General features: G+C 37.7%; 1 protein-coding gene across 11 annotated transcripts in view; it reads right to left on the reverse strand.

Annotated features, from left to right (window-relative positions):
• Positions 1-19,968, reverse strand: part of PIAS2 (protein inhibitor of activated STAT 2) — a 109,158-nt gene that overhangs the window by 28,926 nt on the left and 60,264 nt on the right. For all 11 annotated transcript variants that reach the window (XM_054460905.2, XM_054460912.2, XM_054460906.2 and 8 more), the window contains 5 exons: positions 17,530-17,580; positions 17,309-17,399; positions 8,681-8,815; positions 6,718-6,823; positions 6,041-6,114 (listed from right to left, as the gene is read on the reverse strand). In XM_054460905.2, the coding sequence (XP_054316880.1) occupies positions 6,041-6,114; positions 6,718-6,823; positions 8,681-8,815; positions 17,309-17,399; positions 17,530-17,580 (457 nt within the window). The remainder of the gene's footprint in view (positions 1-6,040; positions 6,115-6,717; positions 6,824-8,680; positions 8,816-17,308; positions 17,400-17,529; positions 17,581-19,968) is intronic.

The following is a 19,968-nucleotide window of genomic DNA, read 5'->3' on the forward strand; positions in this document are numbered from 1 at the left end:
AGATGGACTGGAAATGGGGAAAAGAACAAACAGGAAACGAAGAAGACAGACCTATTTTTATGCTATAAAGTTTGAAAGAATTCATGGCAAAATTAAAACATTCTTAGCTCTGCCTGGGAGGTAGGCTTTTTAGGATGTTCTTTTTCTTTTGGTTCATCTGTAATTTCTAATTCCTCTAAAATGAACACCTGGTAATGTGGTAATTTAAAAAGAAAATAATTTAGCTGAATCATCAACACAGAAGTAACATTTACATAGTTCCACCTACGTGCAAGGTACAGTGTTGACTACTTCACATTACTCTCAAAAACACTTTCACAATTATATAACAATTATACTAAAAGGATGGTATTATTATCATCCCCATTTTATATATAAGGAAACTAAGGCACAAAGAAGCTAAGTAACCTAACACTACAAAGTTAGAAAATGGCAGAGCAGGTCTGACCTGGGAAGCTCCAGCCCTGCAGAGTCCACTCTCTCACTGCTATACTGCTTCTATCTAAGTGTCTACCCAGAGTTCTAAAAGGGAGCCTCGAAATTACTGTGATTCGATCAACGTATGTGGCACAATATAACTCATCACTTAGAACAGAAAAAGGTCAGAATAAAACCTGAGGCAGCTTCTCTTCTTATGATACATCTTCCTATATTTTTCCTGCCTTTAAAAACAAACTATTTCTTAAACAGAATCTTACAGTATGCCCAAGGCTTTTCTATAAATCTCATAAAATCTTCATAACTCTGACTCCAGAAAAGCTAGTATCTATATTTCTATTTCTGAAATGAAGATGCTGAAGCTACAAGAGGTTAAAACCACACACTCACTGAGACACAGCTGATGGAGCTATATCACAAATCCAAATGGTCCTCACATCCCGGAGACATCCCAGTTTTATAACATTACAAATGGTGTTAGTTTTTTAATTTAATTACCCACCTTTCCCTCTTTTGCTAAGTTTTCGTTCTATTAAAAGTGAACGTTGACTAAATACCTATTCAGCACCCAATGAGATAACCGGTTTTTTATATCCTTTCAATTATAAAATGAATAATTTTAATAGATTTTTATATTATCCTTTTTAAAAATCACATGTTATTCTTTTTTAGTACCACCAACATAAATATTGGCTGGTTATTTAGAAATTTTCCACCAATGTAAGTGAGTTGGCCTTTTTACACAATCACTGTGTGGAAACAACTCAATCACTAAACTCATTATTAAATTACACTATACCTATTCAACGAAATGCCCACAATGATTAAAATAACACCAATCTACACATACTAATATGCTTAAGATACACTGTTAATTAAAAAACAGCAAGCCATAGGATAGTATATATACTTTCCAATAAACATACGTTATAATTATGTAGAGAATTAAATCTGGAAAAATCTATCATGCTACTAGTAATGTTACTTCTGAATAACAGACCTTGTGAATTTAAAATTATCATTTTTACTTTTTGGTTCTATTTGAATAACCTATAAGTAGGTATTATTTGTCAATTTTTATAATTTTTTCTTTAAAATAACGTTCTAACTCAGCCTACCACGGTTTTTACAGTTATCAGTTCTCATTTGGTTTCAAAACCCCTTTAGACTCTTAAAAATTAAGACCTCAGCCAGGCACGGTGGCTCCCAGTACTTTGCGAGGCTGAGGAGGGTGGATCACATGAGGTCAGGAGTTCCACACCAGCCCAGCCAACGTGGTGAAACCCAATCTCTACTAAAAATACAAAAATTAGCTGGGCGTGGTAGTGGGCACCTGTAATCCCAGCTACTCGGGAGACTGAGGCAGGAGAACCGCTTGAACCTGGGAGGCAGAGGTTGCAGTAAGCTGAGATCATACCACTGCACTCCAGCCTGGGCGACAAGAGCAAAACTCAGTCAAAAAAAAAAAAAAGGCCAGGCACAGTGGCTCACATGTGTAATCCCAGCATTTTGGGAAGCCAAGACGGACGAATCACGAGGTCAAAAGTTCGAGACCACCCTGGCCAACATGGTGAAATCCCGTCTCTACTAAGAATACAAAAATTAGCCGAGCAGGGTGGCAGGTGCCTGTAATCCCAACTACTTGGGAGGCTGAGGCAGGAGAATTGCTTAAACCCAGGAGGCGGAAGTTGCAGTGAGCTGAGATCGTGCCACTGCACTTCAGCCTGGGCGACGGGAGCAAGACTCTATCTCAAAAAAAAAAAAAAAAAAAAAAAAAAAAAGAAAAAGAAAAAAAAAATTAAGACCTCAAAGACATTTTATGTATGTGGACTATAGTTATCAATATTTGTATACTAGAAATTAAAACATATTTTTAAAAGACAAGAGTACACAAGTACACATTCCATTAGACATCAGAGCAATGACATCATCATCATCTATCGGGTAACCCATGTTAAACATCACTTTATGCTCCTAAGAGAAAAAGAACACAAAATGCCAAAATTGCGTGTCGATACTATTATAAAAAGTTTTAACTTTGTAGTTTTTTTCAAAGAGTGTCAGGGACCTTCAGGTATCCATGGGCCACATTTTGCAAATGGCTGTTTAGGGATTGTTTTTGTCATTTTCTTCCATGCTGTTTCCATCTCTCCTGTCACGGCCTTAAAATTTCCACAGCATACAGAAACGAGAATATCCAGGACTATAAAAGTTGCTGCCCCTAAATTTAATCCTACTCTAGTTGTCTTATAAGAACTAATGACCATTTCCTAAGAAGGCATTTGTTACCAGCTAGCAAAATTTTATCAATTGCCTAGTGACTGTGGCATGTTATTAAAAAGGACCTGAATGTACCATCAAAATAAATTCTAATTCTAATTTAATCAGATGATGATGCTTTTTTGAAATTTATTATTTTTATGAATTGGTTATCGAAGTAATGCAACACTTTTTTCCTAGAAAATGTTAAGCTGGCATTATCCAAATTCTATTCCCTGTAGACTAATTACTACCAATCTAAATTAAGAGAGTTTTTAAGTTGAAAAGGCCCAAACTGGTGGTTTCCAACTATTTTCAGCAGGACTTTTTTTTTTTTTTTTTTTTTAAATATATTAGAATCTCAAGAGATAAAATCAAACCTAGCTTTCTTTCTTTTTCTCTCCCCCAGCTACCCAGCCCACCTCTGCAGGACAGATTGAAAATCACTAGCTGAAATCATCAAAGTGAAACTCCTATGTAAAATTCAGATATGGTGTTCAGAAATATAATTACACACACTCAATTAGATCCTCTTCAATAACTACTGTGACATTACCTTCCTTTAGTCCCAAGGACAGAGGTTTTAGAATTTGCTCCCACTTTTCAGACTCACGTCCACTGCAAATCACTTTACGAAAATACTGTGAAATGTAATAAACATTTATTCTATCACCCTACACTATCATTTTCTCTTGTTTTTGCCAAATAACCCAGGGTTCACTTCTTATTCAAGTGCCTGGGATTTATTTTTTTCCTTCTCCGTTTCCCATTACTGCACCAGATCCCATGTTATTTCCATTGTTAGCTGGCTGGACTCCATTCTGCTTTCTCCAACTGATAATAGGACTTACTCTTTTTCAAACACTGCTTTCATCATCTAACTTCTGTCATCCATCCACCAAATCTAATCAAAACACTTGTGTCTGGTATTCTAATTAATATATACCACATATTACAGTTTAGCTACCCAACTTTATGTTAACACTACTACTATAGCCCAAAGAGTAGCATTCATTCTTTTCTTAGAAAGTGCTCTGAAAAGATTGATGAACCCCAAGGAAAAGCTCAAAAGACAGTCTCACGAATAGACCTGTTGTCACTTCTGAGCAGAGAGAAAAAAAATTTAAGAAACTTAAAACAAGATTTCCAAAACCTATTTGATCTGTTACTTCATTTCTTCAAGTAACTGAAAAGTTAATTTTCTTAAAAATTGGTAATGTTTGGAAGGAAATGCTCCCTATTCTTACATAGAAGGAATACTAACCTCTCTGATACACTACTTTCACTATTATTGAAAGTTTGGCTAGGTGACATGGCTCATGCCTGTAATCCCATTATTTTGGGAGGCCAAGGTGGGCAGATCACTTGAGGTCAGAAGTTTGAGACCAGCCTGGGCAACATGGCAAAAACGCTACAAAAGACACCAAAATTAGCCAGGTGTGGTGGTGTGTGGCGGTAATCCCTGCTACTCAGGAGGCTGAGATGGGAAGATCACTTGAATCCAGGAGGTCGAAGCTGCGGTGAGCCGTGATCATGCTACTGCGTTCCAGCATGGGTGACAGAGAGAGACCCTGTCTCAAAAAAAATTTTTAAAGCCTGAGAATCCGTTAGTATGTTTGGCCATTGCATTTTGTTTTGATTGCTCTCATGTAGAATGGCAATCTGTATGAAGAAAAAAAGATTCTAAGAAAATGGCACTGCACAACTGTAAAACTCCTTAGGTAAGTTGTGTAGAAGACTTTCTTCCTGATACAATAGTTTGACATCTAAAACATAATGGTGACATGAGTTTCCTCCCCATATGGTGACTGTATGTGCAACAGAGCTGGCAATTAATGTTTGCTGAATATACTAGGGATACATAATAAAAAATCATCAATATCCAACCGTTTTTTAACCAACAAAAAGGCAACTTCACTTGTTTCAATCTACTATCAATTTTAATTTTAACATGAGAGTGAAGAAAAAGATAATAACCTGAAGACACTGAAAAGAACTCATGCCTGAAGGTTTGCATAGAGCTTGCGCTCAGAGCAAGTTGTGGGTCCTTCCACATGCCTCCTAGAGCCTCTGCCAAAACCCTCAGGGCTTTCAGGCCTTACCCTACAGGAACTGCACACCTCTTCCCTGCGTTTGCTAAGAGCAGGTTCCCAGTATCCAAGCAATCCTGATATCAAAAAATTCTATTTCAATAAAGGCAAAATGATGTTTTTAAGTTAATGAAGATTAAAAGAGTGACACTTCAAAAAAAGATCTGCAAATACCACTTTCCAGAATAAAAGAGATGTACTTGTAATCAGGACATGTATATTTTAGCCCAATCTGGCAGCATGGTATATTGGAAAGAGAACAGGAATATTAGAACACTAGAATCTTTATCCTTGTTCTACCAATAACTGTGTAATTTGGGTTAGCCAATCTCATTCAGTCTCAGTTTCTTCATCCACAAAATGAAGACAACTCCTCCACACACGTTTGCTAAGACAGTTAAATAGAAGAACATACAGCAGAAACTCAACAAATCATTCTCTTTTCTTTCTGACACAATTTCTCCCCATTTAGAAAACTGTACATTTCTCAAAATGGTGGGTAGTCATCAAATGCCCACAAAACTACATTATAAATTCCTGATTCCATGACTTTTCTCATTAAGTTCTTCTTAACCAGAAAGGGTTCCCCTCCAATTCATTCACTGCTCCTGACCTTCCCATCTCCTCTCGGTAGTAAAACAGCCTAACTGTAAGTGAAGTCTGCACCATTTTTATGGGAGTTGGTTTTATTTTTCAAACTCAATTATTAACATTCTAAGCAAGCCTCAATATTTTCTCCCACAATTAGCTCAGTGGCAAGTACACAGGAGGATGTGAGAGTTGCTGACTGATTTCTCCCTCATACTTTCTATGCAAGGAGATACAAAAGAAAAACTATTGTGCAATTTAAAAGAACATTACAAAGACATCCTACACATCCTAACTCACTAAACTAAGACCATCAATTAGCATTTATCAGGCCCTAGTCACTTTATTGCTATTTTTCAGTATAATTTATATTCTGATAAAAGGAGTCAGCTCTTAATATATTTTTACTACTAGCTGTGTATTATCTACAACATTAATTACAACAGATTATTCTGAGCCTAAAGCTATCTTCCCTCTTCTTTGTATTCTTTGCATGCCCAAACAATACAAAGAATTGTGACTTAATCATGAAGATTCCTTAATGGGAAAAGACAAAAGTTCAGAATTCTTCATAATATATCATTCATTCCCACACTTACTTTTATGGGAAAGTTAATCATTTATAAAAAGTCAAATTCCCCAGAACGTTTTGTTGCTTTACTTACAGGGCACATCAAGGATACCCGAAGGCTAGTTGTAGCAATTTCACTATCAGGATCTGCAGTAAGTTTTTCTTTAACTTTAAAAAGAAGAGAAAAAAAATAAAATTTAAAAAAATTAAGGGGACAAAGAAATGGAATTATAAAATATATAGCATCTTAAAACAAAATGTTAAATATTAATGTATTGACAACACAATCACACTCCCAATATAAGTTAAAGAATTATGAACATGCAAATTTCTTTGTTTAAATTCTTAAAATTTCTTTTTAAAAGTAAAACTGCTGGTAAGCAAGACTTTCAAAATAGAAAGCTGTCTAAGACTTAAGAACAAAACAACAATTAGGAGAGGAAGCTGGAATGCAGCAGTATCCTGAGCTTCAAAGCTTTTCCAACACACATTCATCACAGTTTTTATTATGCACTATTGTTTCCAACAATTATTAAATTTGTAAACAGAAAAGATAAAAATATTTATACTTCCTTTGATAATTAAAAACTACTATGTGGTAATGTGTCTACAATTTTACTCACCAGTAACGTATATAAATTAGTATATACACAAGCTAACAAATATATATTAACATATTGATGTGAGCAATATTTAAAGCATTAAAGCATCTCATATGCTCAATCTTTTTTTTTTTTTTTTTTAATGCTTGGTCTTATAAACATTACTTACTTAGTGCTCTGGAATGATCAGGGTTTCTAATACCTTTCATTTTTAATCTCTGTAATAACATGGCTGATGTAAGCTGCCGTACAAGATATACAGACATAGAGTAATTCTACAAACGAAAAAAAAAAACCTGCATTAAAGATGAGAGATAATATTCTCTTTGTTTACATGAAATACTTATTTAAGAAACTCTGGTTTCTAAAAATAACATTCAAAACAACTTCCATGGAATGGTCAATGACTGCGAAGGGGACAAAATTCACCAAGCTACTTCAGTGAAAATAAAAGCTCAATCATTTTAAAGGTATTTCCTGATCATTTATCACTTTAAAACATTCGCTGGTATGGGAACATAGGTTAGATCAATGGTTTCCAAACTATGGTTCTTATTCAGCAAAACTGGTACCTTAGGGGCCACCCTGAAAATGTACCCTCCTATGACTAACCAGAATCTTGCTAACCAAAATCATTCTGCTTTTATCGACTTTATGTAATGGGGCTCTCATATTTTCACTTAAAAGAGGAATTCCACTGCAGAAACAAATTCCAAAGGCCAGTGGTCTGAATTAACACTGCAAATCCAGAGTTCCAAAGTTCTAATTCTGGCAGAAGAGACTACCTGCTACTACATGGCCTTTGAGTAAATCACGCAAATGAACCAGGTATCAGCTTTCTTCTGAAGAAAGCTTTGATAAATTAACTCCTGTACCCCAAATGGGTATTTTACTGACAAGCAGCAGCTACTATAGCATGTAAGACACATTAAGAAATGATAAAAATTAAAAAGTCAAGCCAGAAAACAACAGCGTCCAATCCCATACCTGTTAGATCTGGCACAAAGGAACCTTCATTAGCTATTTATAGAGCTATGAACAGACAAAATATAATTTCACATAAATGTTAAAAAAAAAAACAACCTATCTTCCCATTTTATTAAATATATTCATTCAATTGATTCTACAATAAACATAATACTTTTAATAGCTGTCAAACCAAGTATTTTAAATATTTTTTAATGTTCTTTTAAATATCTAAATACCCAACTTATGGTGTAAATTTTAGGTCAATTAATCATTTTAATTATAAGGAAGAGTATTATCCCCATTACATGGCAAAAGTTTTCAATGTCTACAATCATTTATTCCAATGTCTGTAAAGTTACTCCCAGCTCTGCAATTACCTTGGTGGTAAAACAAAAAATTCCTGCTATAAATAATGCCTCAATTTCTCCATCCATAAAACAGGAATATTATTCTGTTTAGGAACATGTAATAAGAACACTGAAATTGATGCTTCATCTAATATTAACACTGAAGCTGATGGTCAGAAATTAACTGAAATCTCCTTTCCATTCATTATTTCAGTTATATAAACAAGTAATTCTAAAATGTAAATTCCTTGTTGTATTAACCGGTATCTCAAAATTGACAATTTATTATAAGACCAAAAATCAGCAGGAAGTCAAGTTCATCAACTTGAAGGTATAGAGAAAATATAATTCTAAGTAAATATTTTTATACAAATGCTTACAGGTTATCTGAAATATCAGTTGTTTATAGAAAGGCTAGAACAGATTATTTCTAATCACAACATGTGGATATTTAACCATTTCTCCCCCAAACTGGTAAAACTTTCTTTGTTCCTCTTCATAAATATTTATCATCCAAAGCTTCTAGTTTATTAAAATACTAAACACAAACATACATACAATTGTGGTTAAATCATTACCTTAAGAAATATAAATATGCATATTTCCTTTCCAGGAAAATAAAGAGATGATATTCAGGAAAGCTCAAAGTTTTTAACTTTAAGAATCTCCACACTGCCACCTCTGAACTGAAAATTACTGCTTTTTAGAGATTACAATCAAAACAAAAAGAGCTGAAGCCAACAGCTTAAGAAAAAACACAGTAAGTCAACCCTCAGTGGGGTCACTGTCCTGCTACCCAAAACAGAGAGCTTTTACCTTCCCAATTTCTGATGCCCAAGAAATGGAAATTTGGTTTGGCACAGCTGAAGATAACCTAACTAAAGATGTAATATTCAAGGGGCGTCCGGGGCGCTTCTGTTCAATCCCATTTTTAGGCGGTGGTGCATAGCCCTATAACCGTAAGAAAGAAAAATTGTTTCAAATTATCTGCAGGAAGATTAAACATTTTCTCCAAGATAGATACAGGATCCTGCCCAATTTCAGTTACACTATTTTTATTTTAGCGTAAAAATCATATAGCCCTTATTATCATTATCAACCCAAAATAGGAAAATAACCTTTGAAAAAAAGTTACAAAATATTTCACAAGTCCAGAAAGGTAGGAAAAAAATCCATGTTCCATCATTAAAATTAAAGATGCTGACATCTTGCCACACTGGCTATGAATCGTTTTCCTTTTTTATAGGACACCAAGCTTTACAGATAAAGTCACAACTTTTTATAATGATTCATCCTTAGCAGTCCCCATTCAAAATACATGCATATATTGGGGGTGGGAAAGAAAGAAAGCAAACTGGGAATTGAGGGGAAAAAAGAACAAACTAATGAATTTCATTTTTAAAATCTGCTGAGTGCTAAAAATATTTTCCACTGCCTTTTCTCTGGGTGGAACAGAAATGGTAATCTTTTAAACCAGGTCAAGTTAACAAATAAGGATAATCAACATTTCAATTGTCATTAAATGAGCCTGATGGCTATCACAATACTGCTATTTATGCTTTAATCTACTTTTATGTAGTCATCAACCATTTTTTTTTTTTTTTTTGAGACGGAGTTTGGCTCTGTCGCCCAGGCTGGAGTACAGTGGTGCGAACTCGGCTCACTGCAAGCTCCGCCTCTCGGGTTCATGCCAGTCTCCTGTCTCAGCCTCCTCAGTAACTGGGACTACAGGCGCCCGCCACAACCCCCGGCTAATTTTTCTGTATTTTTGGTAGAGACAGGGTCTCACCATGTTAGCCAGGATGGTCTCGATCTCCTGACCTCGTGATCAGCCTGTCTCGGCCTTCCAAAGTGCTGGGATTACAGGCGTGAGCCACAGCGCCCGGCCAACCGTTTGTTTTAAATAGCAAGTATACTCATTTCTGATTCACAGTATATCCAATTCCCAATTACCACAAGACTTCACTCTGATTTTTTAGAGCCAGAATAATATATTTTTTAGAAAATTAAAATGTCTTAGCTGCAAAAAATCTACATATTGAAAAATAGATACCATATTTCACTGATGCCAGGATGTCAGTGATGTAATTTAATTATGTACTATTGAGAAAGAGAAAATACTATGTATATATGGCAAAGAAATGGAAGCAAAATGAATTAACATATTCCCTTTTGTACAGAAGAATCTTCTGAATCACTTTTCACTCAGTCATTAATGCATACATTTTTCCACATGACACTCTCCTATGTGCAAGCAGGAATTTTAGAGAGAAAAGTATCTTTTAAAACTGTATTTCATTCCACTAATGTCTCAGATTTCTCTGCAAGTCACTGACACCATTAACTGGATGTGTTAATGGGGATACAATCTGGATCTTATGAGAATCCATCAATGAAAAGTTTTCAGACAACAGCCAGGATTCCTGCTTCTTTCTCAAAATGTCCTTAAATTATTTATTAACTGAAAAGCCAGGGAATACAGCTAACCAGTCACGCCATGGCAATAACATCAAAGTTGTACAGGTGCAGCCAATGATAATATGTCACAGCTGACACCTGGTCACCAGCAATTTTAAGTCACTTCTGGATTTCGGCAATGCTAAAATATGTACCTTAGGACCAATGAAAACTAGTACTGGTAGTATCACACGCAAAGAGGAACACACCCTGTCTACCACAACTTGGGAACACCCTTCACTGTCTCATAAGAGGCAGGACAGTAATTATTAAATGGTAGTCCACGTGATAATGTGTAATCTATAACTTGCAACAAAATTTTGAAAATCATTAAAAACATTTGAGCAGGGGAGTAAAAGATAAAGAGAAGAACTTAAATAACTTGCATTATAATATGGAAATGAAAGAGAGAGACGGTGTGTGTGTGTGTGTGTGTGTGAGAGAGAGAGAGAGAGAGAGAGAGAGTAGGAAGGTTATGCCCATCTTAAGTTGCTCAAGTGAAAAAAAAAAAAGTTGCTCAGAAAAAAAAAAAAACAACTCCTAAGAAAAGTCCTCTTATAAAGACTCAAGGAGCTGATTCAATGAGCATCAAGCACAAGGAGTATCAACACCAGTATCTAGGTAATTTTGAACGAAACTTTTGTTTTGCCTGTTTTGGGCCTAGAATATAATTCTGTCTGCTGGTACGTCCACTGGTAGGTTAACCAAATAAAAATAATGTTACAGGGCCTGTCAGAAGGATAGAAATAACTCATGAACTAAAACGGGCACTCTGGAAATTAGAATTTAAGACATAACACTGTCTGACACAGTAGAAAAGGGCAACAGAAGCAGGGAGAGTAACATGTAAGAATGAAGTGTCAGCAAACTCAGAATCATGTTAGTCTCACTCAGCATAAAGTGTTTTCAATCTATTCTGTATCCCATTTGAGTAGTGTGACTTTACTGATAATTCTGAGTTATCTGATAACTTGTATTCTACCTGTAACCATCAGCACTACCCCTACTCAACCATCAATTTCCTGGTTATTGATAATATATTAATAGTTGGAATTTTATAAAATATAAAGTTTCGCCTTCACACATATTTCTAACAATTTTCCACATTTAAAGCAAAAATAAAGTCAAGTTCATGTGACAGGGAACCAGTGGGGCAAATATGCAAGCTTTCTAAGCAAAGACCGCTGGACAGCACCAGCGGAAGACTCTGTGGTAGTTCTGTGACACACTCAAAGAATTTTTAATGTTTCATGCTCTGATGACACCCTACCCTACTTGCAACTGTGACAGAAGTTGTCCACAATTATTGTACTTTAACATTTTCCTCCAGATTTTCTAATTACCACTACTACTTGAATACTTCTAACACAGATTTACTTTTTAACTTTAAATTATGGAAATTTCAAACACACACAAGAAACGAACAAATAGCAGGGACCCACCAACCAGGTTCAATAATTATCAACATGTTGCCATTCTTGTTTCAAATGCTTTTGGCCCCAAAGCCAATCTGCCCTAAAACACACACACCACAAAAATACACATTTCTTTTTGCCCTTGAGTATTTAAACTCAAATTCTAGACATGCCATTTAACCCAGACATTTAACATGCATCTCTAATAAGACTTTAAAAACCCACACCATTACAACCCCACAAAAATAACCACAATTTAAAAAAATCACCTAACACCTTGTCTTTTGATTCAGATTTCCCAGGTGCCTCAAAATTTCTTTTCCTGTTATCCTTTTATTGTTGAAAATTTTAAACATATATAAAAATAGAGAAAAAAGTATAATACGTATATATCTATCAGTTCAGTAATGTACTTACCCATGAACAATCTTTACCTACTCTACCCAACTCCCACTCTAGATTATTTTAAAGCAAATCTCAGATATATTTTCTATTTTCTCCAGATGTAGTTTAGTATAGATGTCCTTTTACAGCTTGAATCAGAATTCAAAACTAGAGCCCCACACCACACTTAGTTAGGTCTCTGAAGTCTCCTTTATTCTATAAACATAACCCCTGCCATCTCCAAACACAAACACACACACTTTTTCCCCAATGCTGTTGTTCTATTGGAGAAACCAGGACTTTTGACCTGAAGAATGACTTCGCATTCTAGATTAGGTATATTGCTTCCTCGAAGTATGAGGTTTGTTTCTCTACCTCCCATATGTTTTTAAAACCAGTCATTAGTTGTATAAGCTTGATTAAAATTGGGGTAAAAATTTTAGAAACAAAAAACTTCACAGAAAATGTTGCATACTTCATATGGTGCTACATCATAAGGCACAGAAGGTTGTTTGCCCTGTTTTCAGTGGTGTCAAGACTGATCAGGAATTCAGGGGATGTCAGCCTGATCCCTCCACCATAAAGTTCCCCGTCAAGCTTTGGCATACATTGATGATAGCTACCTAGACCCATTATATGATTATCAATTGTGGAATAATGATTTTCTAATTCTATTACCCTTTTGATTGTATTAGCCGAAATGTTTCCATAAAGAGCTTGACCACATTAACAGCTGGTCACCTTGAAATAAATGATTCTCTTCCTTCATCAATCTTCAGAGCAGCAGTGGGTTAGTGCAACCTCCAGTGGCTTATTTTAGTATAATTATTATAAACACACTTACATGTTTGATAATTTTGAGTCTACTATAATCATTATTCTTTCAGACATCAAAATTATCCCTTCTCAGGTAAGGAGGGGCCTCTTCAAATTGGGGTGAGTGTGCACACAAGTATGTGTTTTAAAAGAAGAAACATTGAGTTTATGTCAGTCCTGATTTACTATGAGACAGGCCATTAGGGTAACTAACACACAACATCAGGGAACATAAATCCATGAGCTCAGAAATATAATTTATAAGGAGAAGGGGGCCAGTACTGATAAGTCTCTGGCTGCACCAAAGGAACTACTTGGAGATTGCTGCCAGCTGAATTACAGCACATATCCTCTCTACTCTTTGGGATCTTGCAAAGAAATATTTTTGTCAACCCTTCTTCCTTTCTTCAACCTTAGAGCTACACAAGATTTATAGATATTTCTCACAAATTGTTTAGAAGAAAAATAATCCAGCTTCTTAAAATAACTCCCTAAACAAAGAGGGCCTTTTTCTTTCTTCTGCCCATTAAAAACATGGAATGTTCTCATCTGGCTGTCAGTCTGTACACTGGCAGCCCCTGGAGTCAAAGATGGGAGATGGTCTCTGCAGCAGGTTCTTGTCTGTCCACACTGCATGTCACCATCCCACAAGCCCTACTATGAGCTGCTGTCTTCCTTGCACCAAGGGAACCTGGAAAATGAATGCATAAAGGTGTTTTGTAAAACTCAGCATCTTGATGTAGGTTAAAAAGCACATATGCTGCTTGCATCACTATTTGATCCTTAACAGTCTAGGGACACGTTGCCATTTTCAAAGTAATACCATTTCCCATTCCTATGTTTACTTTGTACCTGAAGTATAGTGGTCAACTGCCATGGGTCCATAAAGACTGGATATCACAGTAAGATCATACACATAAAGACTTCCTCCAGGACACAGACAAATGCCACCATATTCAGAGCTCTAATGGGCAATTCATGACTGTGTCAAGCTTTTCCCTCCAGGATTCATGGTTCAATACACCAGGATCATGGGCAAGGACCACCTATCAAACTTCTTTTGTGGCTTGTTGATGCTTCTTAAAACTGGAATAAAGTCCCTGAGGCTCTCCATGGTGGCAAGAGCTCAATATAACTCCTATAGGGCCACAGCAGCTTTCTTCTTCTGAGGCTGCAGCATAGTCATGTAATTCTTAAAAACTGCAGAATCTTGTTTTACATTAAAAAAGACTCCATATTTCATTATCCCAATCAATAGCAACTCTGGATCAAGTGGTGGTTTAAGATGTTTTCCATCAGATGCGCATGTGAATTTCTGTCAGCTGTTCTATAGGACTTTATGGAGCTAGGGTAAAAAGACTCTTTGGGAAAGGCAGGCATTTGATTTTCTTTGGGATGGCCCTATAAGGGTCAGGCAAGTCCTCCCCATTGCCTTCTATTTTTGAAAATATGTCTTTGCCTTTCTCTCAATGCTCTATTTCTTCTCCTCCTTCACAACTGCCCATGGAGCTGCTGCAGGCCCCCGGCTCCAGGGATGCCAGACTCATCAGACAAAGGGTGCTTTATGTAGTAGTCAATATGTTCACAAATAGCCTAATACAAGTAATCAAGGGTTAGTGGGTGCTTTGGGACAGAAATCAGCAGTAACTAAGTAACAATGCCCCAGAGGAAGTACTCAACTGACTAATTTCTTCTCCCTCAAAAGAACTGGAAGAGTAACAAATTCCAAGCCATCCTCAGTGGTGCTGTAGACCTCCTACAGGAAGGTATCATCCCAAAATGTGACACTGACTGGTCCATTTGGAAATTCTGGTAACTTCTATGTTTACACATCTGTAGCCACCATATTTTCCATAGCAATGCCACAGAGTTTAGGCACAACCTCACACATTTCAGATGCAGCTCCCATCACTGGCACAGTCACACGATGATACAGGATAAGCCTTCAAGGTGAGTCCACAGACACCAAGAAGCCCTCCACAGTCTTATCTTTCATCATAGGTAATGGGAGGGGCAAATAGCAATGAGAGTCAAAGGTCAAAGAAATCTTAGCAGCCAGGCGCAGTGGCTCACACCTGTAATCCCAACACCTTGGGAGGCCAACATAGGTGGATCACTTGAGCCCAGGAGTTCAAGACCAGCCTGGGTAACATGGCAAAGCCCTGTCTCTACAAAAAATACAAAAATTAGCCAGCTATGGCGGTGCATGCCTGTAGTCCCAGCTACTAAGGAGAGTGAGATGGGAGAATCGCTTGAGCCTCTAGGAGGCTAAGAGTGCAGAGTGAGCTGAGACTACACTAATGCACTCCAGCCTGGGCAAGAGACCTGAGAGCCTTTTTTTTTTTAAATTAAAAAAAAGGAAAAAATGAAATCTTAGCACATCCAGGGCAAAGAAAAATGGATATGAAAAGGCCATGGGACAGGTGCACAGGGTTGTGTTTTAATCTGTTTTGCCAGGCTTTCTTTGCCATACATGCAGTTACCCATTGGTATCTTTCAGCTCCAAGTAGGGCTGCTAATTCCCTTGGTTCAGATCTTTGTGCAAACTAGCCAAATAAAAGACAGACCCGGCATGGCGGCTCACGCCTGTAATCCCAGCACTTTAGGAGGCCGAGGCAGGTGGATCACGAGGTCAGGAGTTCGAGACCAGCCTGCCCACATGGTGAAACCCTGTCCCTACTAAAATTACAAAAATCAGCCAGGTGTGGTGGCAGGCACCTGTAATCCCAGCTACTCGGAAGGCTGAGGCTGGAGAACTGCCTGAACCCAGGAGGCAAAGGTTGCAGTGAGCCGAGATCATGCCACTGTACTCCAGCCTGGGTGACACAGCAAGACTCTATATCGGGTGGGGATGGGAGGGGAGTGGAAAAAAAGGATAGCTCCTGAGAATCTTGTTGCTAGTAGCCGGAAACCTGACAAACTAAATGTCCCACCTGGGGAAACATGTATGGGCCACGTAAGCAATCCCCCTGACCATACCTACTCAGCCTCTGCAATTCCCCTTCACTCCCAGGACTGTCTCAATGGATTTCAAAAAGAGTCACGTCAGTGATGCAGTGTTTCTCAAGCCCTTTAAAAGTTCACAAAACAAGTATTTCTCAGGTCTCTAAGTCCACAGGCTGTGTATGTGACAAATGAGACTCCTGACAACCAAGAGAAGTCAGATCCCTCTGTCTACAAGACCAGGGTCAGTCTCAGTCATGGAATTTCTTCACTTTGGGGCTCAATTCTTAGCACTTGGCTCTGGAGAGCCCAGAGTCCTAGATCATATTGTCTGACTTGCTTGGCTACTCATGAGTACTGCTCATATATATAGTCCAGAGCCCAGTCTCGTGTTCAGCGGGGATATTACACAGCTTCCCCATTTCCTCAATAGTTGCAAAGAGTGTCAGCTCTGGTGAAATGACAACTGGGCCTAGTCAGGGAGTCACTGCTCTCTTAGTGATTCAGTTACAGTAAATACACCTCCAACTTTGTAGTGCTTGACAAACGTGCCATGTTGTACTACTTTTTTGATTATGGCTTTGCTGGCCTTCTTACAGAATGGTACCAATTTAGTAATGTATTCAAAATGGAAACCAATACATAGTCCAGTTCTACATTTATTATTTTATTTTATTAAGACTTGACTATCAGGATTTGAAGAGTCAAAAGCCATGTATTAGGCCAGAGACAGGCTGCATGCATTTACATTGTATACATCCTAGGTGCTGAAGCCCATATACTCTCTCACTGCTTAAATGTGTTGTCAACCAACTATCACTGCACCCACGCACCACAAGTGAATGCATCATCAAAGCCCAAGCTAGGAATTTTTGATCTCTGTAGTTAGCCACTCTCAGCAGCCTCTGCTTTTCCCCATGCCATCCACAGGCCAGGCCCAGCTAATCCAGACATCCCACACATGCTGTCCTATACATGAAAGTGCCCAAGTCCTCCCCTTCAATTATGCTGTTTGATATGATCCCAAGAGTGTTTCACAGCACCCTTGATTTCTTAAGTTAAGATGCTCCAGGCTCTAGCCAGGTACAGTGGTGCACAACTGTAGTCCCCACTACTTAGGAGGCTGAGGTAGGAGGATTGCTTGAACCTATAAGTTCAAGTCAAGCCTGGGGAACATAGTAGGACCCTGTCTCTTTAAAAAAAAAAAAAAAAAAAATTCCAGGCTTATGTTTTCCATCTCCTTCAGACCTGAAATAAGCCATTTATTATTTATCCAAGAAGCCATGGGTTACTCTAGTGGAAAATAGTATTTAATCTGGATGCTAAAACTGTTCACTGGTATTCAGTTGTCACTGTTGCACTGTTTCTAGGCCTTGTCAGTGTTTATATTAAACTTATATGCAAATCTGGTGAATAAAAAGCAACTTACAGGTAAAGGAAATAGCTTCCCATTTACTTTTATACATAGACTATTTGGATAGTTATCTTCTTGAGGGCAACTTGTCTCTGCCAGGCAAAGTCTGCATTAATAAAAGAAAAAAAGTATTCTTAAATAGTGTGCTCAAACATTCTTATATGTTTTAAAATTCAGAACTACATGCACATAGTAAGCAAGTATAAAACTAAGATAACAGAAAATTTCAAACTCACCTCAACTGAACTTGGACTGTATAATCTCTCCTACCACCTGGCAAAAAATCCCTGTTGGAAAGAGAAAGAAAATGGGTTAAAAAAGTACAATGAGAATTCTCAGAACAGCCTCCCCAGGAGGAAAAAAAGGAAAAGCATTATTTGTATTTTTCTTATTCCCTGAAAGGTGATCAATATACTGCCAATAATACAAGCCTTAATGAAATCACTGTAATGATGATAAACCTGATTTGCTTAATTTCTAGCCACGTCTTTATGGCAATTTTAAGGTACTTTCAATGCACAGGAACTTTGATGATGCAAAATTTATTTCAATAGACATCAAACTTGGTAACATGCAAGGAAGCAGCCTAAGTTTGGAAAGAGTTTTAATCAACAAATCTATTTGATTAGAGCATTCTAATCACTTGAAGACTTTTTTCTTTTTCTTTTTTCTTTTTTGAGACAGTCTCGCCCTGTCGCCCAGGCTGCAGTACAGTGGCGCGATCTTGGCTCACTGCAAGCTCCGCCTCCCAGGTTCACACCATTCTCCTGCCTCAGCCTCCCGAGTAGCTGGGACTACAGGCGCCCGCCACCACGCCCGGCTAATTTTACTTTTAGCAGAGATGGGGTTTCACCGTGTTAGCCAGGATGGTCTCGATCTCCTGACCTCGTGATCTGTCCGCCTTGGCCTCCCAAAGTGTTGGGATTACAGGCGTGAGACACTGCGCCTGGCCAAAGACTTTTTTTTAAATATAAAGACCTATTCACTGGATATTCTTATTGATCTCAAGTACAGCCTAAGCATTAGTTTTTATAGCTACTAGGGGGATTCTAATACAGACCCAGGATAAAGAATTAGTGCCTAGAGTCTCAGCATCTCCATACCATGCAACTTCATAATTATGTATCCAATTAAAGATACAGAACCTCTTACAATTTCTAGATGAGAATCTAATGGTCCCATGTAAAATATATTTCATACTGAACCCTCCAAACTCTTGCCACGCAACATGGAGTCCACGGGGAAGCAGCACTGTTATTCCTTAGGAGCTTGTTGGAAATGCAGACTCTCAGGCCCCATCCTAGACCTACAGAATTAGAATCTGCATGTTAACAAGATCCTCAGGTGACATGTATACACATTACAGTTTTAAGAAGTATTATCCTTAACCATTGTCATAAATCTTGGACTCTGTCAGAGGGAAGATCACTAGAGTGTAGTCCTTTTTTGAGAAGACTGGAGTACACTGAGCCCTCATGGTGCTGTAACCGGGCCAGTCTTCTCACTGTTCCCAATCCTCGAGCTCCACTGGAAGGCAGTAAAGCACACCAGTGACAACCACCTTAAGTTCTACAGTCCCAAGCTGCACAACATTGTGCAAATCACTTAACCATTCTGTGCCTCAGTTTCTACATCTGTTAAAGATGGAAAATTACTGCACCAACCTCATCAAGTTGCTGTGAAAATTAAACATGTTAACAACACATGTCGAGTGCCTAAATATAAGATGTACTCAACACATGGGAGCAGCTGGCTGCTGTGACTGTTTCCACTGCTCCCACTGTTCTCCTTACCAAGAGCAGCCTTCTCAAATGGCTATTCAAAACATCCCCATATCCTTGACAATACTGACCTCTTCTGAGCAACCCATATCACTCCACTCATTCAAATCAAGACACATTTCATATTCTGGGTGCTGGAGCTTCAAAGACAAATACAACACAGTATTTGCTTCAAAGGATTTATATGCTAAGTAGGTAACAGACATACAACACCTAAAATAAAATGTGGTAAGTGGTACAGTACATTATGAAAAGTAAGTGCTACAGAAAAAGGGAAAATTTTTGTCTTGAAAGTTCAAGGTCGTTATCACAATTAGTCCAATCTAACTAGAAAACAAGGTTTTTACAGCATGGTTCTGCCTACTTCTGCTTAGTGGCTCCACTAGGAACATGAGTAACTGTGGGTATCCAGTGCAGTAATTCCCAGCAAAAAAGAAAGGCCAGAGATACAGATCAGAAACTTGTTAGATGGGAAACATGATGTGAAGAAAGAGAAAAGACAAGAGATGAGCCTAGAAAGATGGATGGGAGCATTAAGGGTTTTGAACAGCTCACTAAGGAGTTATACTTTATTCTGGCAAGAGAAATTAACAAAAACTGGGAAATACAATGTGCTAAATATCTTCACAAACATTATGAGTAATGACCAAGGCATCTTCTGACATTCATTTTCTGCCAATCACTGTTGTAGGAAGTTTTACATATTGGTCCATCAGATATAAAAGAAGCATTTACTATATGCTAGGTACTGTAATGGGTTGTGAGATGATAAAAATGAGTAAAAGATGCTGCTTTCATTAAGAAGGTTGCAAATGCGAGCAGTGAAATAAATGCAATGATGCCTTAACAGAAAATAAGTACATGGCACAGTGAGAGACAAAGGACACATTAAAG

Source organism: Pongo pygmaeus, chromosome 17 (assembly GCF_028885625.2).
Source record: "Pongo pygmaeus isolate AG05252 chromosome 17, NHGRI_mPonPyg2-v2.0_pri, whole genome shotgun sequence".
Classification (NCBI taxonomy): domain Eukaryota; kingdom Metazoa; phylum Chordata; class Mammalia; order Primates; family Hominidae; genus Pongo; species Pongo pygmaeus.